The following is a 25,261-nucleotide window of genomic DNA, read 5'->3' on the forward strand; positions in this document are numbered from 1 at the left end:
CATTCTGAATAAATAATTGCATAAAAATGACCATTATTTTGAACAAACAGACATTTTTTTCCCTTTTACTATTTGTAAATACTTGTATGGATTTACTTCACATTTGGTAAATGATTTTACCAGTTTCGGTTTATATAAAGTCTCTTGAAAATATCTCTGTAATCATTAAGTGTTGGAGTGTTACAGTAACACTTTGCTGATCTGTGATGTTACAGTAGTTGCCATACATTGCAAATAGGCAGAGAAAAGATATGTTCATTCCTTCCATCTCCCAAACTCGAGTACAGTTACAAAGTAGGCTGACTGCAGTGAAGCCCCAGACAAAGCAGCTGTAAGAACTTCACTGCTTAGAGCTTTCAAAATGATGCTAGGCCTTACGTAGTATCAAATAAGTACCTTTTGGTGTTGAAAAGAATAACCATTCTGCTGACAGACTGAAATTATCTGTGATCAACACTGTGTTTTCTTCTACAACAAATGTAGTAGTCCAGGGGTTAAAAATGATGGACTTAAGGGGGTACACAAATGCTGTTTGGAGCTTTAAGCTATCATTAATGTTTCTTCTACCTTACGACACTTGGAAGAGTCCAGAAGCACGCTCTGTAGAGCATTTGTGATTAGCTTTTAACAGCCAAACCTCAATGTGAGTGAGTCATTCCCTCATCAAGGAACAGGTGTGGCTGAGTAAGTATGCTGAGAGGGCATGGCTTAATCAGGTGTAAAGTGAGTTGACTTATTTACGAATAACATAGGAATTAATCGGTCTCAGTCTTCTCTACAAACTTCCTTGCATTCTCATCAGCTTCTCAAGTAGCAGTGGGTAACTTTAATGGCAGTGTTAATGGTTCGTGTAGCTGTGGGAGCAGGCAGGGAGAGGGCCCCAGCATCGCTCCTGGCCTGCCGACCTTCGGTGTGCATGGAAGTTTTCATAACAAAAATCCAATTATGGATAAGGGAAGTTTGTTTAGAAAAATGTGAAGTGAAAAGCTGTCCTAAACTGAAGCAAACATTTTCTTTCGCAGGTACATACCACCTAGTGAAAGGTACTGGGAAAGTGCAACTGATGTCTTCTGTGGTCTGCAGTATTCCTTCCTTGCTTCCCTCAGATTCCATGGACACACTGTCCTTCGGAAGAGCTCCTGCTTCAACTAAATCTTTCCATTAAAAAAATTAAAAATTCTTCTATAAGAGGAAGGATTTCATTTTGTCTTCTCGCATGTTATCACATCTTCAGCCTTTCAGCTACAAACGCAGTCGTCCTTAACATCAGCAAAGTGAATGGACTTTATTACCATCACTCAAAATTAGTTAGCAGCCCTTTCTTTAATCAGTATTCAGAAAAACACTCCAAAAACAGATGCACGTTTGGTTACCCTTTGGGAAGAAGTTTGAGGAGGTGGTTGGACTGGGTGATCTTGGAGGTCTTTTTCAACCTTGATGATTCTCTGGTTCTGAGTGTAATTTTTAGGGACTCCGAACACAGCTTTCACAAAAGCAGTGGCTAAAGCTGGCACATCCATTCTCAGCCCATATAACCTTTCATATCTTTTCAAATTTATTGAAACTGTTCAAAATAAGCATTTTTTTTAGCACTCTCAGAGAATGTCTGAAGTATGCCAGACTTGCTTTACCTTGTGCATTTCTTTTACAGTATCACTTGTGGAATTTTTTCAGCTTTACTCCTGACTCCTTTTTTCCTGTTTTTCTGACCTGTTCAAATCTTCATGTCAAAATAGAAGTCTTCCAAACGAAGCCCCAGGAAGATGTCTGTAAGCAATAGCAGTCTTCTCTGCTGGGTGAGTTTAAAACATTTCCCTGTAGCCTTTCATTCAGGCTGGTGAAAGGCTGCCATCTTCCTGTGGCACTGCTCCTCTCCTTGGGACTCCTCTGGGAAAGCCCAGCATGTTTCTGCCTCCCTGCTTATGTGGAGGATTCCTCCTCTGGTGCATGAAAGCCATCTCCTTCCTTATCAAAAACACCCTTATTCTTATAATAGTATATGTAGAATAGTACATATACGTAGTATATGTAGAATAGACAGGATTCCCTTTTTTATCTCAGTCATGACATGCAGTAAGCTGTGTCCTGTGCTTTGTCCATGTTCCTTGGATATCATTTATGGTAATGTTTGTGGTTTCAAGTTAAAGCAACACTGTCCTCTGTGCAAAAATTGCATCACTTCAAGAAACCCCAGTGCTAGAACAGTGATAATGTTGTTGGTGTAAGTAAAAAGCAGTCATAACCAGAAAATGCAGTTTCTTAGCTCTCCAGAGGCAGAGTTGTGTTCCAAAGCATTCAGTCTTCATTCATTAGAACTGAGTTTGATCCTGACTCCTGAGGGTGAATTTCCTGGTCTGCTTATTCAGCCTTCCTTGAAGGTTAATGGGAGAGAAAACAGTGAGAAAGTAACTATGAAAAGAGAAATGAAAAGGGAAGCAAAGCTTTTGAGACTATGAGCGGGCAGTAAAATGTGCAAACAGAATTACAAATGGCTCCTCTGGTCATTAATTTTATTACTATTGGAAAAAGTTCTACGTCTACAGCTCATTTTCTTGCTGCTTCCGGATGGGTTCATAGCTGGGTCACTCCTTGCTTTCTTCCATTTTTTTTCATCCTGTCAGAAAGGGATAATTGTTTCTTTCCAGCTGTTTGGATTCTCCATTTAACTCTCTCAGTGCTGTTTTCTACAGTAGTGAGCTATCACTGTCCAGCTCCTGCTAGAAGAGCAACATTTCCAACATGATGAATATGTTTAGCAGTGTCTATTGTTACATATACTGGATTTGATTAGTGATTATGTGGGCTTGCACTAGTGCAGCTGTGATATGGGTGTTCTCCTGCTAGGAGAGCTGTGCAGCAAAATTAAAAGCATCCATATCATGCTGTTCCATGAATTATATTCGTAGCCTGCTGTGCTCTCTATTAGAAAGCAAACAGTTACTGTGAGGAGGTGTACTGAAGAATAGCATCCCTGCTAGCTGTCTGTCTCCTCCTATCAATTCACTGAGCCGGTGGCTGCTCAAAGAAAGTGACATGGTGAAGTGTCTTGTCTCAGGAGAGCCATTACACCACAGCTAGGAGAGCATCTTACTCTCCATGCTATCCAGACCTGAGCTCTCCACTTCAATAGCTGCAGATTTTGCTACTATCTCTGTCTTGCTATCCACTAGAAGAATAACACCATCCTGAATGCAGCTGTCCTCTTCTCTTCCTTGTATACACTGCAGTTTGCCTCTTCCTTAATAGCTCTTCCTTTTCACTGTTGCCTTCTTGGAATCATTATTACCTTAGAATTGCTTGTTTCTCTTCTCCCCACTTTGCACATTTCCTGAAGGACAGCATGTGGTCATTTCTGGTAGTGTGCATTCAGTGTAACCCAGATGGGTTCATTCTCATCTCAGCCATCTTGACTGTTGCTGGCCTTGCTGTTTTGGCAATGTTTTCATTTTTCACTACCATGCTATTTATAGGGAGAGACATGCATGTCGCCTTTATACCCCACCCAGCGCAAACATTGGTGCTTGCTCACTTTTAGCTCCATTTGTCTCTTATTTCTAACACTACAGTCCACCAAAAATGTTCAGTGCACTGCAGTCTCAATCTACTAACTGTGTTTACAGCACACAAGGGATTTACGGCGGTCTGGCAATGGGCACTTCTTGGAATTAGCACATCTGCTCAGAGGGGGTGCTGCCGCTCACAGGGACAGCTTGTGACGTGTTACTGCACGAAGCAGAAATCCACTAGTTTCAAAATGAACATCTGCACAGCATGATTCTGTTTTGTTTGAGTTGGAGACACTGCAGTGCAACCTACAACGAGTATATAAGTTAAATCATATTTTTAGGTGTAATGGAATTATTTTTGATTTACACTGCTCTAATTGCTCAAATTCAGTAAGCACCCTTTTCCTACGACACAGCAATACAGCTGCAGCAGAAATGGATTAAGTATAAGAGTGTCTGCCTTTTATTAGAAGCCACCATTGATGGAGTTCATCTGGATCAAATAAGCAGATGCATTAAGAAGCTGCAGTCTAACCATCTTGTATCCGAAAACAGTGTCTGAATCCAGTAGACAAAAACCAGTCATTTAGCTTGACATTTTTTTGAAAGCCTGCTAAAAAAGAAATCTAAAAACAAGTGCTTTTGAGGAGTAAATCACAAAGACATCTGTGGGATTATATATGTTTATGCCAGCTTTTTAGACAGTCTGATGGTGACAGGACGAGGGGAATGGCTTTACACTACACGAGAAGTTAGGTTAGATGCTGGAAGAAACGTTTTTCTCAGAGGGCGGTGAGGCGCTGGCACAGCTGCCCAGGGAGCTGTGGGTGCCCCATCCATCCCTGGAGGCATTTGGGGCCAGGTTGGACGGGGCCCTGGGCACTGATCTAGTGGTTGGCAGGGCTTGGAACCAGGGGATCTCTGAGGTCCCCTCCAGCCTGAGCCATTCTGTGATATGAATCTGTGATACTATTTTATTAACTTCACACACATTCCTGAATTGCTGCATGCAGTGTCTCCTAGAAATCCTTTCATATACTGTCGAACGCTGCTGACTCTTTAAAGAGATGATATTGTGCAGTGCTGATTGAAATGAGGCCAGGAGAGGAGATTTTCACGCCTTATGTATTTTCTCTTTGTGGTCGTTCTTTAGCACAGAAAGTTCATACCAGGAAAAAGAATGTATATTGCACAAGACAGTGTTGTATTGGGAACCTCCTGTCATCGTGGAGTCTCAATGCAGAGAATAAGGAAAATAGGTAGTAAGGATCTACAAATCCGTGCTTTCTTTGACACAGTCTCAACCAAGGACGTAGCGGCAGATAAATGTGTCTTTCTTTCTCTTGGTTTCTGCAAGGTCATCCATTGTGTTTTTGGCACTGCTGTATTCCTCCACTCTAGCACTTTTTGTTTAGAAAATGTGGGAGTAGAAGGAGGCTGTGATGACACTGCCTATCTCTCTGCTTGCCTACCTGTCTTGCCACCTTCAATCTAATTGAATCTGAAAAAATTCAGTGAAATTTGAGAGCAAAATCGAAATTAGAAAGATAGTGTACCTTTAAGTTCTGAAATGGTGCAATGTGAACTTGTCCTTTAGAAGAGAACAGTGAATCTAGTGCAGATTCTTTTGCCCCAGCCGTAAGAGAGGTTTCAGATTCAGACTGTACTGGACACGCAAGTCAGATACCACGAGGCACAGCTGGTAAAGTGTGGTCAGTGAAGAAGTGTGCACAGAAGATCGTAATAGGGGAATTTTCAGAAGATTTTGGTTGATATCTACAGTCAGAGCTATTACACATCCAGTGCACGTTTAATGGCTTGGGATAGAGGAGCAGAAATTTCCATAGTAGGTAAAATGTATTCCACAGTTTAGCATCTGGGTTAATTGATAGCTGGGAAGGCATAGATCCCAACTGATGCTTTCTTTTATTGTTGGAATATTTATAAAGTCTCTGTTCTGTATTCACTAGCATCCAGAGAAGACTGGACTCTGCTTCAGCCTGTCTCTTGGCTGAGGAGTCTATCAGAGTCTGTCTCTTCTCATCAGCTGCTCATTTTCATGAAAACTATGAGAACTTAGTAGCTCGACACCATCAGATTGTGAGTAAAATGATCGTTTTGTCAAAAGAAATTGAGGAATTAAGAGTGGGAGAGAGACGTGCATCTGCATATTTCATGGGTGGTCACATGTTTCCTGAGGAGGCCAGACTCTTAATAGGTGTCCAAACGAGGGTGAGTGATGCTTCTTGTCTCTTGACTGTACTTCTGACCAGGCTTACGCTGTTAATCTAAAGATTTAGAAAACTCTCCTTAATTTAAAGTTGACTTGTGGGGGCAAAGGTGATGGTGATTTGTAAATAGAAAGAAATGAGCCTTGGCCTTTAGCTGGCACAGCACAGATTAACAATCAGTCGTCCATCAGGATGGATAAATCACAAAAGCTAAGTCAAATCCTGTAGAGTTAAAGGCCAGATGGATGGTGCAGATCCAGGACTGTGCCTCATGTGGAAGGCAGGATGGATGCCGCTGCACATTTCTGACATGATGGTTGAAGATCTGGCCTGTTACGAGTGCAAGCCTTCCTAGTGCTGTGGCGGAGCAGCTTGGCAACTGGGAGTGAAGGACAGATTATGGATATCCTTGGCTCTGCTCCTTGCATTGTGGGCTAACTGTGGCAGAGTCACAGCCACGTACTCGTGTTGTCTGCCTGTTCTGGGGGCTCTGGCACCTCTGGGAACCCTGTGCTGCCAGGACATGAGGGAGGACAGCTGGCAACCAGGGCTGTCTCTGTGCTCCCTTACTAATGAGTGGAATCAAATGGGATCATGTCCTTACTAACAGATTTCTAACCAGGTGGATTTGCAGTGTTACACAGATTACAGTGTAGCTGGAGCAGCCTTACCATGTAATCCTTACTCAGAAAATATTGTTCCTGCATCTCTGTAACATATTTGAATGCAGAGTGGTGCCCAAAAGAAAAGAGAGGCAGAGTTCTCCAAGAAGATTGCATTGAACTTACCTGCTCACTACTGTCCAAGTGTTGTAAGTTTTGTCAGCTTACAGGCTTTACTGGTATTGCACTTTCTTAGGAGAAAATGTCCATAACATACCAAAATGCACGTGGCTGTGGTTCTACCTGTGTGTGGTTAGAGCAGGCAGTGAGCATTTCGATCTTAATCACATGGGGAATGAAAGTTTTATAAACCCCAGACTGAGTTGAGATACCACATGTACCACACTGACAGGCAGCACCTTGTTGGTGTTCATGGCTGTTGCCTGTCATTAATAAAGGGCTGTCACTAAGTAACTGTACAGTTAGCATCCATATGGTGTGCACGCGCATACACACACACTTGCAGTGGGAGCAGGAATACAAACAGGCAAGGCAGGCACACCCTTCTGTTTCATCTTCATAAAAGGCTCCTGCAGCTCTTACCATGCTAAGCTCGGAGCATAGAAGTGCAAAAGAATAAAAGCAGCTCTCCAGCTGGTGATGCACAGCCATGAAGCAGCCATGGGCTTTACGGGAATGACATTTATGGCTGACATCAGATCTGAGTATTTGCATTGGATTTCAGTGTCAGCATTGGAGGTGGGGCTTAGCAGGGACACTGATCCAGCTAAGAGGCAGCTCTGTCTGGGAAGATACTCACTCCCCATTTCTCTGCTATCCTGCTTGCTTCTGACTCCTCCCTCCTGCAGCTCAGATCAGCACAGGGTGAATCCAACAGCCTCCCATTTCTACCGTGTTTCTCCCTGAGCTTGAGCATACCTGGTACTCTGCCTTCGTTTCAGCTGAACTCGTGAGTAAGGCACATTGCCTGATATCTGTCAGAAGTGAATGGCTTGTTATTACCTGAAGAGACTGAATTAACTATCTTCCGGTACTGAAAGGGTAATGAAGAACTGTATTTTTTCCAGCACCTTTTGTACTTCTTTGTTGCCTGATTTTTCAAGAGCGTGAGTTATTCTGGTTATCAAGGGAGCTTAAACCTGAGTATTTCTTCACCGGATGCTACAAAAGAAGAAAGGAAAACAAACTTAAGATGTGGAGCTAGCAGTTATGGTTTCAGCTTGTGAAAACTTGCAGAGTCAGTGAGAAGGCAAGGAACAACATTTGCCAAGGACCATGTCGGTAATGCCTAGTAATTTGTCCCTCAATGGGACAAGCTTCTTCGCTGAAAATCATAGCATTATGGATAAACCTAATGAGCAGAGAACTTTGAATGTCTTTCTATTTTGCTCGACTTTTATCATTGCATTCACAGTGCTTCTGGGCAGCATTTATTCACTAGTTTCCCTGCTGAAACTGCAGAACAAATCCACAATTTCAATGATTGTGACCTCTTTGTCAATAGATGATTTGATCAGCATTGTGCCAGTGATTATTTTCATGCTCACCCAGTGGTCAAGTGATGCCCTTCCTCAGCCTCTGTGCACCACCTCAGCACTTATATATTTATTCCAGGGCATTTCTAGCAATCTGAAAGGGTCTCTTATAGTTTCCTACAACTTCTATAGCATCAACAAAACTGAGACAATGAACTGCAGTGCTTCCAAACGACGAGTGAGCATGGTATGGGCAATTCTTAGCATTTGGATCGTCAGTTTGCTGATATGCATTTTGCCTCTCTGTGGCTGGGGCAAATACATCCCCACCACCTGGGGTTGCTTCACAGACCATGCAAGTTCCTACATCTTGTTCTTATTTATTGTCTACTCATTGTGCTTTTGCCTCCTCACAGTGCTGTCTGTCCCTCTAACTTACCAGCTGTTGTGCTCAGATGAGCAACAGCTATTACACGTCAACTACCAGGAAATCTCTCGAGGCTACATCACCCCTGGGACACCTGCAGGCTGCAGTACTGCCACCCCATGTCTGTCACCAGTGGACCCTGTGGATAAAACCCTGAAGCATTTCCAAAATGCATGTCTAAGCTCAAAGGCAGTTTTTAGGAAAGGTGTGGCTGAGAGCAGTGGACTCGAGCCCCGATGCATGAACAACGCAAAGAGCAGGAGCTTCACAGTGGGCTTTGCCCAGAAACGGTTCTCACTGATTCTTGCATTGACAAAAGTCATTCTCTGGCTCCCAATGATGGTAAATTGTCAGATTGTTTTACTTTTTAATGTTTACTTATGTTTAAATGGGTCAGGAGTTGATGTGCCATGAATTGAAATAGATGAACAGTAGCTGTTGCAGTTATTCCTTATAGTGTACACTGTGTCAGCAGAAGTCCTTTTGAACATGTCTGCACCACTTTACATGAATTAAACTGTTTTTCAGCAGGTTTGACAGAGACTGATTGGTCAGAATGCTACTCTATCATCACATCATTTGTATCACCTGAGCATAGAGATGAATAAGGTTCACCTTTTTGTGTTTCCAGTTGCCTGACATGCATTTTTTCAGCATTATGGGGTCTGTGAATACTAGTAAGCTAGCTTTTATGCCCCTCCTCATAGCAGTGAGTCATGTCCTTTGCCAAACTGGCTGAAAAATAAGAGTTTTTTAGAAAAATGAGATTTGTATGCATCTTTTTAATCTCTATTAAAAGAGTACATGAGGTAGGGCAGGTGGTTTTTCATGTGCATGCACTGGTGTATTTGGAAACAGATATATTCATTAATAATTAGGAAGGAGGAGGTTGAGACTATGGGATGTGGGTTTGGGTTATCTCTGAGGCTGGAGTATGTATATACACAGCATCTAAGCTTCTCTCAGCTGAAAGAGAGCATCACAGAGCATCTGCTGCACAGTCCTGGGTGGTACAAAGTGCTGTTTCCCATCAGGAGGTGGAGTTCCTCAGTACTCTCCAAGCAGGAGAGATTGAGCTAGCAGTCTCTGCTAAGATGCTTGGACTGTGAGTTGCCTGTATTAATAGTACTCAGGCATGTGTATTTAATGTTTAGCTTAAGAGATTTGTAGGAAATTGAGAATGAGGAGGAGAATCTTTGACAGTATGTTTTCTCAGCTGTCTTTTACAAAAAAAAGTTGTTAAGCTGAACATACAAACATATGTGAAAACTTTTAGCTTTTACTTGTGTCACATTCATGTTCTGTTTATTCGTGGAAGTATATCATGTGCCTAAAGCAATTTAAATTTCAAAATGTTCTGCTTTTCAGATACAAATGATTGTCCAGCACATCACTGGCTATCAAAGCTTTTCATTTGAGACACTTAGCTTCCTGCTGACATTGCTAGCTGCCACCGTCACCCCAGTATTTGTCCTGTCAGAGCACTGGATCCACCTGCCGTGTGGCTGCATCATAAACTGCAGGAGGAATTCATATGCTGTGTCTTCAGAAGAACTCAAAAGTAAGGCTGGGAGGCTGACATACAGCTGGAACGTGGTTAGGAAGTTAGTAACAGTTCTTGATATTCCTTGAAATCATTTACCTGAAGTACCTGAATTACATAAACATTATTTGGAGCAGCATAAGCGATTCACAGCATTCTTGCAAGATAGCTGGAGAACAGTAAGCTGACTGGTACTAATGGATAGTGAGGCATAGAAGCTTGGTGAGTTACCCAAGTTGCTGACAGAGCTTTCAACAGAGCTAGCGGACTCTGAATCCTAGTTTCCCTCTCCTCTCCAAGATGTATCTGCCATAATCTAGCTTGTACTGGTGAAATACATGGACCATGCTAAATGTGGCATGGGGAAAAAGTAACATGTTAATTGTAAGGAGATTGTAAAAAGGGGAACAGCTATTGTTTCTACACCTGCCCTATAGCTAGCAAATAGAAATCATAGTGACACAAGAAAGCAAACCACGAAGGACAAGGAGGGTCATTATCCCTGTACATTCATGGAGTCAGTTCAGAGCTGACGACATACTACACAGCTTTGCCCTCAAAAATTTCATGTTTTTTGCATGTTTATAAAGATTACCTGAAGGTAAGCGAGAATACCAGGCCTTTACTTGATAACCTCTTTAGAATTTTCTGAAGGCCTGTTTTTTCCTGTGCCTCCAGGTAAAACCAGCTGCAGGGGAATGTGCTCTCTGTGCCGCAGCCTGTCTCTTTACATGCTACATGACTTTTGTCCTTTTTGTAATGAACTTGGTCATGTGGTAACACTCAGAGAAGCAGTAAACAGAGAAATGCAACTGTCACTCTGTGAACTTACCTCTAGAGAAAAACACATTTAGGTTTCTGTAAATGTGGGTGACATTGTGATATTTATGGCTCAAATTTTGCATTATGCTTTCCTATAAATTTTCTGCTCACAGTTATTTGTGAAATAAATCTCCGGTGTTCATGTGTATTTGCAGAGAGGTTGTATTTTGAATTACAAATGAAAATACAACTCTTCAAGTAATCTTAGAGGAGTATTTGCACTGAATGTTGATTTTCAGTACTCAGAAATGTTTCATCATTTTGTACAATTTTTCACCTTCAGGACTGTGGCTGGAACAGGCTCTGGGGGGAAAAAAAAGGGTATTACAAAATTCAGGTACTTTCTTGTGTGTAATCCATAAGACATGATACACCATGAGAATGGCAGGCAACCTAGCAGTTTCTTGAAATCCCTGAACTTTGAAAAGCAGCATTTCTGAGTTCATTGAGAAGGCAGCACTATCTGAGACATCGTTTCTGAACAATTCTTTCTTTTTATGCATAGCAGTAACTAAATTTGTATTTCATATTTTAGAATGTAAGTTCCATTGCGTGTGTAATCTCATTTTTCTTCTTGGCTTTGACTCTTCCTAATACAACATTTCTTTCCTTTTTGTTCAGCCAAGCACAGAGGTTTCGAATTCAACCTTTCCTTCCAGCATGGTTATGGAATCTACCGAATATCCCCCGAGAGCCACCACCACGATGGCGATGGTAAATCCACATCGTGCCACAACCTGCTGGTTTGCGAGAAACCGTACGAGCCGCCGAGGGGAGGTGGCGGCGGCGCGGCGTTGGCGGAACTCAGCACCACGGATAGCGCCCGGCCAGGCCCGGCGGGGCTCAGCGCCACGGACAGCGCCAGGCCCGGTCCCGCGGGGTTCAGCACCACAGACAGCGCCAGGCCCAGCGCCGCGGGGGTGCGCGGGGAGGCGGCCTCGGGCCTCGGCAGGACCGTGGAGGGACCCGAGAGGAGGCTGTCGCACGAAGAGGGCCATAAGCCAGAGCTCACAGACTGGGAGTGGTGCAGGAGTAAATCAGAGAGGACCCCTCGACAGGTAAAGTGGATATTTGCCCTTATTTCTTTCTGGTAATGAGAGTTACAGTACTATAAGGCATAATTTTTGCTCACTGAAGTTTCTGTTAGTTCTGTTGATAGCATATTTATTTTCAGTAAAACAAACCTCACTGTTGTATATTTTAGTAACTTCACACCTATTGCAGATTCTGGTCAAGCGCTGCTCCCTCATTTGTCTCCTTAATCACAGATTTTTAATTATTACCTTGCATATACCAGCATAATCTGTATATGGCAAAAATTCAGTATGACTTATGTTAATTCATCTTAATGAATAGGATTTTTCTCTCCAAATGATTCCAAAAGCTTACATTTTTAAGAGTATTTCCAAGTACCTGGTGACATTTCAGTCGTACCTATGTTCTGTGTAGGGAAAAAGGGAGAACTGAAAAAACAAACCCGAGTGGTGGAACTACAGACAAATGCAGGTTTCAGTCAAATCATGAGGACTCCTAGTAATTTTTCATCCATTTCCTTAAGATTCCAGACAATTACCAGGAAGAAGAAATTCTGAGTAATCTTTTAGCTCTGTGAGAGAAGGGATTGAAGGTGGAGTCCTAACATGTCAGTACTTCAATTTAATGGTTTCTTAAAAATATCTATGAACACAGCTGTAGTTCTTTGCACAGGGGAAGTGATTCTGCTCCGTTGTATTTGCTGTCTGCGTATAGAATCTGAAAGAGCTTTTCAAAGCTTGAGAGAAATATCAAAACCCATAGTTTTTGAGGACATATCATCTTCAACTAATACAGAGCTCCTTGCTATGTGACTCTTCCACCTGTAGATGTATCTTGTTAAATGTACCTCCATTACCACAGAAGCTGGGGTTTGCTCTCAGTGATCAGATTGCATAGCCACTGTTTGTTCCAAGTGCAGAGTCCTCATTCAAGGAATCCTATCCTTGCCAGGCTGATGTCCCCTATCAGCAACAGCAGGATCAGGGATTTCCTCAGGTTGGAGGCACTTTTGTTCTGCCCATGCTGAGAGTCTCTGCTTCAACTTCTGAGTTGGGTTCAACAGTAAAGAGTTGGGAGAGAGAAGTACCCAGAACTGCCATTTGTGGAATGACAGGCTGAAACTGGATCCAGTAAAAGGACAGCTATTATCTCATGTAAGAACACAGACTTAGAGGAGAACTGCCAAGTTTTGTTTTCTATTATAAGTATTTGTTTAAAAGCAAAAATGTCACAACAGTTATTACAGGCTGAATGTTGAAAAATATTTAAACTCTTAATTTAAGAAGATAAAGATTGTTTGCAGTTCCCTTGTCAGCAGTCTGTTAGACTGGCAGTGAGTGTGAGGTTTTTTGTCTCCTAAAAATCTGATGTTACCAACCAAAGGCCAAACATGGGCATGAGGTGCCAAGTGAGCCTGCAGTCTGACATTTGTAGTAGAAATAGAAATGTGCAGCAGCTGCTTGTCCCTGTGGAGTTTACATGCTCCTCTCTTCACATACTTGGGCTCTAGAAAGTACCTCAGGGTTCTCTAAGGACTGTAAAAGGGTAATGGTGTATTGTGTTATCTGCATCTGCTGTGAGCACCTTCTGTAGGCAATGGTGTTTATGCTCCAGTTCAAAATTTTGGTCTGCATTATAAATGTACATACTGATCTTCTGGCAGCGTAGATGTATACCCATTCTCTCAGTAAACCAGTGTGGTTCTGTGTGCATATAAGTACATCATTTTAATGTTTTATATGTGACAGTCACAGTTTTGTACTGTTGCTGTAAATTGGCTAAGACTCCTGAAGAGTCAGTTCTGCCTACTCTTTGGGAGTTTCTCTAGGTGGAATGTAAAAGGAGTCAGGATCAGCTTTCAATTCATAATGTGTGAGCAGCCAGAAAACACATGTCCAAGGATGAAAATGGAGGGTGTTAAAATATTTAAAAAATATTTTATTACTATTACGGTTTAAGAGAACCACATCTTCTGGAGGCAGTGCTGATGAGCTAGGTGAAACTCGTGGTTTTGTTGCCTTTCCTGCAAAACTGGAGCTTCTGATAATCTTTCTAACATGTCAATTCAGTGAACTCCTCAGTGGATGCAGTCTCTCACTGCTTATTTGACTTGTGATACCTGCTACCTCAAACCTTCCCCACTAAAGCAGAGCAAGAGGCAGGAAACTAGAAGCCAAAGCCAGAAGCCAGAAACCAAAGCCAGGCTGCCCCACCAGATGTTAGCTAAGCTCTGAGGGTTCTGCTGTGCTCTGTGCCAGTCAGTAGATGCTTGGCATTACACTCAGTGTGAAAGAGGTTGGATCCTGCATGAAGCCCACAGGACAGGAGCTGCAGAAGGCTTTAAACTGGAAGGGAAGTTAATTAATCCAGCTCCTGCTCCAAGCAGGGCAGACCTGAAAGCTAGATCAGCTTGCTTGGACCCTTGGGCATCCATAGATAAGATGTATAAGATGTATTTCATGCCTAAATAGCAGTATCCCCTCTCCTTCCAATAAACACAACTTTATAAATTGAGCCAAAGTAGGAATTTGTTTGATATTTCAGATTCAGTTGATCGTCCCTTTCATGAAAAATCAAATGTTCACTCCCTTGCAGTGTGCAGTGATGTACTACTGTTTGTGGGCAAAAGTAAATGATGACTGAACCAGTTTTTAATCTACTAGTTCTTGCTACCCTGCTGTGTGCCATTATCTCCCTTTGACTCTCCTTGCTGTAGTTTCCAGACAGGTTTCCTTTTCCCGTCTCCCATGGCTGCCATTTCAAATTGCTAGACTTTGCTTAGAACAGGTACAAGCATCTTGTTGGGAAGCAGTTAGCAATGACTGCATGTGGCTGGCTGTATTTGCCCCGGGGCTTTATATGTCACTTTTGGACAGACTTCTTGAGTACTTGCATTACAAGGAGTCCTAATTCATCCTTTTCTGACATTTTCCAAGTTATAACCCAGTGTGCAGTTGCCAGGCATTAAAGTTCCTATGGCCTAAAAGTTCAAGGCTTCTAAGTTACAGATCTCTTTCTTTCTGACATTCAGCACGAGCTTCCAGAGTGTCACAGTGCTGACATTTGCTTTGCTGGTGAAAAAGGGCAGTGTAACAAATTCCTGCAAACCTTCTAAAAACAACTTTAATGCACTTCTCAGATATATGTTGAGTGAAAGATCAATTTGAGCCAAACATTAAATTAGGCAGAAGCCTTCCGTTTTGTTCAGCCTGCCTGGTAGTCCCTAAGTATCTAAGAAAAGTCAGTGTCTCCTTATCTCACCATTATTCACCGTGTTAAAGACGGAGTCTTTCTCTGGCATTTATTGGTCATGTACTTCTGCTTACTTTGCCAATTAAGCATGCCAACTGGGAGAAGGTAGCATACCTTACCAGGAAATGGATGATTATCGTAAACAGGATGAAAGTCCCTCATCTTCAGTAGTTTCAGACTATAAATGCTTGATGATAGAAATAAGTATAGATGTTCTTATTAGAGTACTTCCAGCTTTCTGTTCAATAAGCAGAACTTGTAATAACTTGGAGTAGGAGGAAGAATAGCAATTACAGATCAATTTTCTGTATAGCTGCAAGTGGTGTGGTAACTGTGTTCTTACATGCTGAATTTCCACATAGCAGAGGGTACAGATAGTCAGCTTGAGAACTTAGTGAGAAAAATATATAATCGTAAAATCATAGAATTGTTTAAATTGGAAAGGAACTTCAAAGTTCATCTAGTTCAACTTCCCTGCAATGAACAAAGACACCAGCAGCTCTGTCAGGTGCTCAGAGCCCTGTACAGCCTGACTGTGAGTGTCTCTAAGGACAGAGTATCCACCACCTCTCTGGGAAATCTGTGCCAGTGCCTCACCGCTATTGCTGTAAAAAAAACTTCTTTATATCCAATCTGAATCTCTCCTTTAGTTTGGAACTATTTCCCCTTGCCCCGTCACAGCAGACCCTGCTGAAGAGTCTGTCCCCTTTGTCTTACAGCCACTTTAGGTACTGACAGGCTGCTCTCAGGTCTCCCCAGAGCCTTCTCCTCTCCAGACTGCACAGCCCCAGCTCTCAGCCTGACCTCTTAGCAGAGGTGTTCTATCCCTGGGATCATTTCTGTGGCCCTCCTCTGGATGCGCTCCAACAGGTCTGTATCTCTCCTTTGCTGAGGACTCCACATCTGGATGCAGTAGCACACGTGAGGTTTCACAGCACGGAGCAGAGGGCAGGATCACCTCTGTCACCCTGCTGGCCACACTTCTTGTGATACAGCCCAGGATACATAACCTCAGTCCCTTTGCACATACTTGTTGAAAAAGGATGGTGATTTGTCTTACAGGAAATGAGAATGCATTTTTCTCACACAAAAATTCTGTATCATTTCTATTCTACTACCTGGTTTGAAAGCCTTTAAAAATCGATAACAGTAAGTACCAGCAAATTTAACAGAATCTAGTGTAGTTGCAGGGAAAAATACATTCCTCATAGAGTTCACTGATGTGCTTTTAGTTTATAAACTCCCCTTTATTTTAGTTCTTGTGAAGTATTTGTGTTAGGAGCTGCCACACTCCTAACACAAATACCTGAGAACATGAATGACAGGTGGCTAGAATGAAAGAGGAGGAAGCAGCCGCTCACCTCTGATACTACATGAAATCCATCTTTAAGCTCCTTCTATAAAGGTTTTTATCCATAGTGTATCACAGTTTTAAAGAAATGCAGCAGTTTCCTTGGCTTGTGTTTGGCCTTTCTTCCAGATTTCTTTTGTTTTCATAGCCAGAGGCTGATATGTTGCTCTGCTGTAGAAGTACTGCTCTCTGAGCATGCAGCAGGACCTTCATTTCAACAGAACAAAACCTGAGGGCAGCTGGAGGGGGACATGAGAGCATGGGTCCCTGTTACTGAGAAGTATGTGGAAGGAGTAGCATGGCATAATACATGTAAAGTGCTTGAATAGAATAGAAAGTGAATGGAATGGAATGGAATGGAATGGAACAGGTTCCTTGAGTTGGGAGGGACCTATAAAGACTGTAACCTCAACCTGCAATGAGGGCATGTTTCTGTAATGCTGACTTAAATATTAGATGACTTTGGATGATAGACAAGTCTTCTTGCATGTCGATACTTGAAGAGTTGAATGTCACCTATTTCCTTTTCTCACTTCTTCCCTCGAGCTCTTTCCTGCTGTGTTGTCCGTTTTTTTCTTCCTTTCTGTAATACTTACTTGTAAATTTACTCAGCCCTTTCCCCTAAAAGCTGTCATTTTGCCTTTGTAGCAACGTGGGAAAGGTGAGCGCAAAAGGAAAGTCTCCATAAATCTTGTCTTGCTGCAGAGCTAGCACATGGCAATGACTGTGCTGACAAAATGAAGGCAGAGGTGGGAATACTGCGTGCAGCGCTGTGCAGTAAATCACAGTGTTTATAGGCAAAAAAATCCTCTTGGGCTGCATTGTCAGGGTAGGACATAGCTGGGTTTTCCCTATTATCGCTAATGGAAGTCAAGAGGCTGAACCACACGCAGTGCTCTGGAGATATCTGCCCTTACTTTTCTGTCCTAGAGAGCCATCTTATACGTTTCCTGCCAGCTCTGTGTCTATAGCAGGAGATTTTCAGAGGCGTTAGATGGTTGTAATCATCATATGATGGTTACATGTGGTGTTCCCTCAGGTACTGAAGAAATGTTAATCCTTAAATTTCCTATTCCTCTGTGCCCCGAAGTAGGCATTGCATGTTGGGTGGATTAGCCCAGTGTACAGGCCACTGCTCAAAACTCCAAAAAGCTGGGCAGTGACAGACTTGCTGAAATCTTACTGAACTCTGGCATGATTTCCATCATATTTGAAGGCAGCTTGTGCTACTAGGTGTAGGTAATGGCCCAGACAAGGAGTGCATCTCTACTGAAGAGTGAGCTGAGCACAGAGCTTGAGGTGCTGCTCTATCAGCTTGGTACAGGTACAGCTGCAGAGTGGCTTGTGGTGTAGCGGGACTGAACCATTCAGCTGCGCTGTGTTCAAGCATTAATGTGTGCGAGCCTATGTGCTTGGCTAAAACTTGATCAGCTAAAAGGTAATTAGTTTCAGCCAAGTAGGAATTGGCCAGTATTGAGGACTCTGTGGTTCAAAATAGCACAAGCAGTGAGTCTTTGTGAGGGACTTTATCTTTGCAGATTTAAAGTAGTTACCTGATTCCCACAGGGAGGTAAAAGCATGAAGATTTTCTGGTTACGTCCAGCTCTACAGTGGCTGCAGCCACGGTGATCACTTCCAGCCCAGCTGTGGACATAGGGTGAGAGGAGCAGGCTGCTGGTGAGGGGAGCAGGACCAGGGGACATTAACCCAGGCAGCAACCCTGCTTAGCTTTGAAAGTGGGGAAGTCAGAAGCAGGTCTGATAGATCCTTTAATTATTCAAACATCATCAAAATAGACAAAAAAAGCCTGACACGTGTTACCAAAGTTTGTAAGTAGCAGAGGTGGTTAATGGATGCTTTGGAACAGCCCCCAGGTGCAAGCCTTACAGCTTTTAGTTTGGAAAATACTCCATTATAACTGGCAGGACTTTGTCACAGTCTTCACAAAGCTGTGATTACAAGAGCTGCTGGTATTGCAGACGTCCAATGCCAACAGCCACTCCAGTACTTCATAGGAAAGTAACTCTTAATGGGGCTGAATATGTTTTAGTGCTGGCTGCAGGGAAAGGCACAGCAGCTGGCCAGCACCACTCAACTTGCCTGAGATGATTAAGGGAAACAAGGGATGAGAAGTGCTGCATCAGATGACATTTTTTTCATTCTCTGAGCAAGTATCTTGCAGAAGGCTGCCCATTTTAATTCACAGTTTGAAAGCAGAATTTTTTGTCCTGTTATTTTCAGACCAGAAAGAAGCAGTGAAAAAGGTATTGATCACTTTGATTTAGATTTTTGGACAGTAGAGTGCCAGAAAATACTTGTGATGCCTTTGATTTTCTGTTGAAGCTGTGTGCTGCTTGGAAGATGGTACTGTCATGGAAAATGCTGTAGCTGGTTGTCCGCTCGCTTTCAGTTCTGGGAGTAAAGTTTGACTCCATCGGTGATTTCTTTGGAAGGAAAATGGCCTGAAAGGAGAATGTGGCAGTGGTTTTTATTCAATACCTATATAGGCCAGCTGTAATTGAGAGGGAGGCAAAAAACGGTGCTTGTCATTTCCAACTCTGTCTCAGCTGCATTGTTGAAGGATACCTTTAACATCTCATAAAATAGCAGTGTATCCCCCTTTCCTAAAGACACTGTCTATAAATATGCCATGTATGTTTTTGCCTCTGGTTAGGAGCCTCCAGGCAGTAGAAATCTGCCAGACTTGCAGCCTTTCATAGGCTGATTTTTTTCTTCCTTTGACTTGATTACCTCATTTGTGGTTTGCCTCAAGCAAACTCTTTCAAAAGACTCTATGCATAGCATGTATTTATGTTGCCTGCAAAGATAACAGGGAAGTCTGTGTACATAATTTCACTTAGAAAGAGTTGGTGCTGTGTCTCTTTATGTCTGGAGTTTGAGATTTTTTTAGCAGTGATAAATATACGGGTCTGTCTTGCTCCAAGTAGGCTGTAAACATTCCAGTAAACAATGCATGGACTTGAAGATTATATTTGCTTCTCACCAGCCATACAACTGTATCTATGCTCATTTATGGTGATGTTCTCATCCTGTCTCTTCAAGTAGTGGTTAGAATCAGGGTAGCATTTCTCCATCTTCTAACTGCTGCAAAAAGCTGCCACTGGCTGGTACCAGTGCTCTCTCCTCAAAGGATCCTTGTATCTTGAGTCTAATGCCACCTAATGGAGTAGGAGTAACAGAAGCTGTTCCAGTAAAGCCAGTACATTCTAGGCTAGCATGTTCTCCATTTGTTAAGGGCTTGTGCTTTTCTTCAACAAATTTGTTGATCACTGTATTTTCCTAGAAAGCATAAACCCCATTCAGGTTAACTTTACAGTGCCTGCTGCTCTGCAGAAGGGCCCTTAGACTTGTGCTTGCAAACAACCTCAGAACTTTTTGTAAGGGTGGCAGTACATAAACGAAATAAACTTCACCCCGAGTGGAGAAAAGGGCAGGGTTTGGTTTTGCAGCTGCTACAAAAATGGGAATTAATGTGAGTGTATCATCTCCCATACAAAGTGCAATATTGAAGGGCTGTCTTGAGCTCGTTTGCTTCAGGCACAGGCAACTGAGTGCAGAAGTTGTGACACCTCAGTGCTGGTATTCCTACGTTGGGTGCCTCTGCTGTGTTTGGGTCCAAGGCTTGTCCAGATGGGGCAGACCAATAACAAATCCAGGCTTTCAGATCATCCAAGTTGACCTTGTCTATTCTTGTCATACCCTGTGTTGGGTCTAAATTTACTGCAGACAGCCTCTTAAAGGGCAAATCATTGTAGTAATTAATTTTGGAAAGAGGAAGACTAAGCCTCTGTTTTGAAATAAACAGAAAATACATTGTCTCTGAAAGGAAATGATGGAATCTCTACTGGAAACGTTCTGAAATTAAACTTTTTTAGCTACAATCCATATTCCATCAAAGTTATTAGGAATGCAAATTCATTAGAGCTTTATTCGGAGTACTGATATTTCTGTTTGGAAGGCAGCGTGGTCCCATGGAAGTGGTGTTGGACCAGGCACAGCAAAACGTGCCTCCTGCTCCTGGCCCTGCACCGCACTGCTCAGCAGCACGGGGGATGTTCCCTGTTCTGTGAGCTCACTTCAGAGCTCTCCCGCCTTTCCCAGGGATAGATGTGCACGGACAAGCTCTGCCTCCCTCTGATGTTCATGTTACACCTGTCTTAGTACTCTGGTGCCTGTTACTAATGGAATGATGAGCGTGTCTACCAACTAACTTGTGCTGGAGTTGACTGAAGCAGCTGAGAGGCTGCAGGAGTGTGCTAACTGCAGTGTGCTGCACTGGCTGCCTCAGCAGGTTGCAGCTCTCCCTCCAGTCCTGTGTTACACTTGGCAGTTTTCTGAGGACATCTCAGATCCTCTGAGGCACCTCAGGTAGCACTGGGCAGCCAGGTCTGGGCAGCTACAGCAAATCTTGGGTGTCTGTTTTGAGGATGCATCCTTTTCACATAGTCAGAGAGGAGAGCTCCTATCTTAGGTGCACTGGAGTGTCCTCCAGATGTGCTGCTTCCCTTGGATCATGTTGGAATTTCAGGTTGTTAACACACTTCCTTTCTTCCCCCAATTAATATTCAAAGTTGATGACAGTCATACTTCAACATTTCTGTAAGTGCCCAGCTCTGCAAATTGCTGGTAAGTCCTGCAGACACTAAGGGAGGCAGTGGGGGTACCATACACCTCCAGGAGGTGCTCACCAGCACGTACTATGAGGCTTTGCTTTGGCAAATGATTAAAGAAAAATTTTCCTGAAGTGTACTTTGAGCTTAATACGCCTTCATTAATTTTTCACATAAGTATAACCAGTTTTTGGCACGCCAGATAGAAAAGGGCATTTTGTTTTCTGTTCTACTGGTTTGCCAGGAGAAATACAGTGATAGATTGTATTAAAGTTACCTTCCCCTTTCCTTCCTTCTCAAAAAAGTTACTTTCTCTTCAGAGAAGACTGTTGATCTTCTGGACTCTATAAGTAGCCCAGTAGGGCCACGTGAAAGCTGTAACCCTGGTGACTCTTGTGGGCCCTTTCTCACTGCCCTGCCTGGGCCAGCAGCTGCAAGGTGTGGTTCTGTCCGTGCATGGGCTGAAACCTCCCCTTTGTCAGAGTGTGCTCACCTGGACCTGCTGGAATCAGCTGGAATGGGGGAGGAGAGCCCAGCCTGAAACCGCAGTGATGCTGCTGAAGGTTTGCCTCATAGCAACAACTGTTTTCTCTCTTCTGTGAAATCTGGGAGGTGGATGATTTAATTTAATAATGAAGGCATTTGCTTTATCAATTATGTAGAGATTTCTCTGTTCAGAATGCATCAGCACTCCTTAAGGAACAAGTACAGTTGTGATTTACTTCATTGTAATTTTTTGTCTCGGCTTGCTAAAAAATGCATGTGCTGGTACACGTAGTCCTCCAGCAAGAGCTCTGCCCCAGATTCCAGCAGACAGAACAGCCCGCGGCCACCTCCAGCAGGAGCAGCACAGGAGTGTGCCCTGCAACGAGAGTCAATGGGAGTGAACTCTGCACACAGAGCAACACCAGGCAGGGCAGCTCCTGTTGGCAGGGAGCTCAGGGTGAGCACCACAGCCTCAGAGATCCTGCAGCGCCCCTGAGCACTGAAATGCATGGGAAATAGAGTAAACAATCTCACAAATTACCAACTTGGTGTTTCTGTGATGCAAACCTGCAGAAAACAATCCTCCAGAGGGAGAGCTCGGGTTTAGTGCTAGTTTGTAACTTTCATGAGACCGGGCAAATCCGAAGAGATTCAATTAAAGCCAGCTTCAGCATAGAGATGGCAGTTTTGGCTTGCAGAGTGTTTTGGTTGGGGAATGGCATGATTTTTTAAATTGAAACATATGAGCATTTCCAACTTGGAACCCTTCAGAACTACCAGAAATGAAGACATGAATTGTAAAAAGATATGTGAATTCTATACATATATGTATGGACAATAAGTAAGTACTTCTGTGTATGTATGCCTATGTGCATGTAAAGAACAAGTATCTTTAAGTAGATCTAGGAACCAGAATGGGCTTAATTTTCTGCATACTTTTAATTGTAGAACTAGTTAAAGGTGTCTGTAATTGGCTAATATTTCTACTGGAATTTTCCTAGTTGAAAATGTGTAGTTTCTGGGCTTCCTGGCTGGTGACAGGACATGGCACATAAGACTGGGTATGTCTGCCTCACTTCAAAAAGTAAATATCGATTTCTCAACAGAAGACAGACAGAGAAAGAGCCATTAAATCTACTGTCATTTGAAGACGTCTTATTCTCCAGAACCAGAGTGCCCACTGCAGCAAGTGAGGGTTGTTCGTTGTCCTCCAGGTCCCTCTGACAGATCCTCCATCCTGACATTCACTGACAACTCTGTAGTGTTTTATAAAGCAGAATGTAACCTTGCACCAAAGTAATCAGTTCTTATTTAACCTATTTTTTCATATTCTTTTCATGTCTTTCTGCATAATGTAAGTGCTTTTTTAGACAGTTCTTCAAACTCTGAGCTTGATTAACTACCAGAAATGCAGACACGCTTAACTGACCCTGCAAGGAGTTCCAGTGTTGATTGCTGAAGCTAGGCGGGCTGGAAGCAGAGCTACAGGGCTTATACCCAGCAGTATCTCAGTATCCAAGGGAGACACCATTTTAAGTGTCTGTTACCAAATTATTATGTCCAGGCTTGGTGTGTTGCACTATCAAAGAAACTGAACCTGTACCTCCACGCGCACTGCTCAGAACACTTAGTGGGCTTTGCACACTTGGTCTTGTCCAGATCTGAATTTGCTGCTCTGTCCTCTACTGGCATTAGTAAGGCATCTGGGGTGGAAGATGAGTGGACTAGGGCTTCCTTGAGAGAAAACAGAAAAGAAAGTAGTTTTGCTCACATATTTCCTGGAGGAGTAATTCTGATACTACAGAAGATATAAGTGCCAGCACCTAACTGTGCTTCTGAAAAGGTGCTCTATTCCTTGCTTTAAAACAAGGGCTGCTGGTGCCTGCCCCCAACAGAGCTGCTCTCCAGGAGCCCCGCTACCCCACCAGCGACTGGGAGCTAGCAGTGAGATGCCGGATCTGACAGTTGTGTGTGGGTTCTTTGCTGCCTCTGTGCACAGTGCAGCCACTTTCTCCATAACTGCACATGGGAAGAATGCTTGAGGACCATCTCTTTCTGACAGATGTGTTGAGGAGACTAATACAACTTTGATTTCCTCCCAGCAGGGCGACCCAGCTGCTAGCATTTTGTCAGCCAGATTCCTTTGTCGAAGGACCATGTTAAGTCACAGTCTGGCAAGATTTTTCCACGCTATGAAACCTATTTTCCTTCTCATGCTCTTTAGTGAAGGTGAGGTAATGTGTCCCTTGATTGAGCTGTGTGGTTGTAAGTTCTGCCTTGTTCTGTGGAAGTCTCATCACAGCATTGCCTTTAATACTAAGCAAGTAATTGCCTTTCCCAGCTCCCTAAGAAGGATTTCACCTTTCCAGTACCTGAAACATCTCTCTTTCTACTGACTTTCTCAGTATTACTGGAAAGGAAGCATTAAACAGGACTGGTTCAAGTGGAAGGGCTCTGTTCAGTGCCTAAGCACTCCTCACTCCTGTAGATCTGTCCCAGCATCCACAGACAAAGAGACCTCCCTGCTCCCCTAGGCAGCTGTCTCTGTCTCATCTCAGCCCTCCTTTGCACTGTACAGGAAGAGCTATGAGTGCTATCCAAACTCTTCAGTGCTTCAGACTTCCACATCCTGATAAATCAACCATTTGTCTTCCTCTGGTTGCTCCACCCATGTCATGCTTTGCTATTTTTTCACTTTATCCTGTGACTGCTGTACTATTATTTTGTATTCCCAAATCTTCCAGAAAGGTCTGTGCTGCCGAGGAGGGTCCCTGCGTGTGTCTGCACAGAGAGGAAGGACAGGAGGAGGAGGTTTGGTCTGTAATGTGTCCCTCGAGGCAGCAGAGAAGCACTGCAGCTGGAGGGGGAACTGCAGCACCGGCAGAGTACACTTGCACTTCACATAGCAGTGTGATCTGGGGATACCTGACGTAGATTTAACAAAAGGAGCCCTGAAAGCAGCATAGCAACAGCAGCGCAGAGGTGTAGAGATCAGGGTGAATCACCTTGCTGGCTGGCAGCTTTTCAGTGCCCTCAGTGCACACTCCTGGGTGGGAGTGGAGCTGCGTTCTGCCGCTTCTCCCAGTTTCAGCAGTCTCTCTGTTGTATGTTTCCATCTGACCAGTGCCGCCCTTCCGTGTGATCTTCCCTGTCCCAGACCAGTGCTTCCACTGCCTGCCGAGGAATATGCCTTTGGAAAAGCTGAGGTTCGTTTTAATAGTATTTTTTTTAGTGAATAAGAAGTTGTTTTTGGATGCAGATCCCTGCACTTCTCAGTAAGCAGTCAGTGTCCAACTGTAGCAGAGTAGGTGAGGATGAGTCTTTACGTTCGTTCTCTCCAACACGAGTCACTGAATGGCTGACCTCCACAGCTAAAAACACCAGTCTGTAAGGTGAGGAAGAGAGGCAGGATCTGTCCTGCAGCACTGTGAAGGGGAACACATAACAACTTGCCTCTGAATGAGCAACCACAGTCCGCACAGGAGCAAGGCAGGCACACACGGTGATTTCTTTGTGTAAGGCCTTCATTTATTTATGGCCTCTTGAAACATTTCTTTCATTGAAACTGCTAAGAATTCTTTGTTCGAGGATGACCTTTAGGACTACAGAGCTGTAACTGAATTTTATCTCTATGCCTTCAAGTATATGAGAACTTCTCTGCTGATAAACTCAGCTTTGTACTAGAGAGAAATCCATGTTGGTGTCCAGGACTTGTGTGAAACGTGGGAGGGACTGAGACCCTGGATGGGCCCTCTGACCACCACCACAGTGGCATTGTAAACTCTTGCTATAGATTTCCTACTGATACTATTATTTATTTCCATCACAAAAATAATAAAAATGTATATATTAAAAAATCTAGAATGGTGTCTGTAAAGC

At 43.3% G+C, this 25,261-nt stretch overlaps 1 protein-coding gene across 18 annotated transcripts in view; it reads left to right on the plus strand.

Moving 5' to 3' along the window:
• The window catches only part of GPR149 (G protein-coupled receptor 149), a 79,415-nt gene that overhangs the window by 50,168 nt on the left and 3,986 nt on the right, over positions 1-25,261 (plus strand). For 10 of the 18 annotated variants that reach the window (XR_006930826.1, XM_040705458.2, NM_204662.2 and 7 more), the window contains 3 exons: positions 1,023-8,604; positions 9,631-9,823; positions 11,249-11,685. Coding sequence is in view for 17 of the 18 variants with exons in the window: in XM_040705458.2 (XP_040561392.1) it covers positions 7,636-8,604; positions 9,631-9,823; positions 11,249-11,685 (1,599 nt within the window). In the remaining variant the exon portion in view is untranslated. Of the gene's footprint in view, positions 1-1,022; positions 8,605-9,630; positions 9,824-11,248; positions 11,686-23,487; positions 23,612-25,261 lie in introns of all 18 variants that reach the window. The other 8 variants (XM_040705459.2, XM_046898308.1, XM_015291642.4 and 5 more) reach the window with 2 other exon arrangements.

The sequence above is a fragment of the Gallus gallus genome, chromosome 9, assembly GCF_016699485.2.
Source record: "Gallus gallus isolate bGalGal1 chromosome 9, bGalGal1.mat.broiler.GRCg7b, whole genome shotgun sequence".
NCBI classification, from domain to species: domain Eukaryota; kingdom Metazoa; phylum Chordata; class Aves; order Galliformes; family Phasianidae; genus Gallus; species Gallus gallus.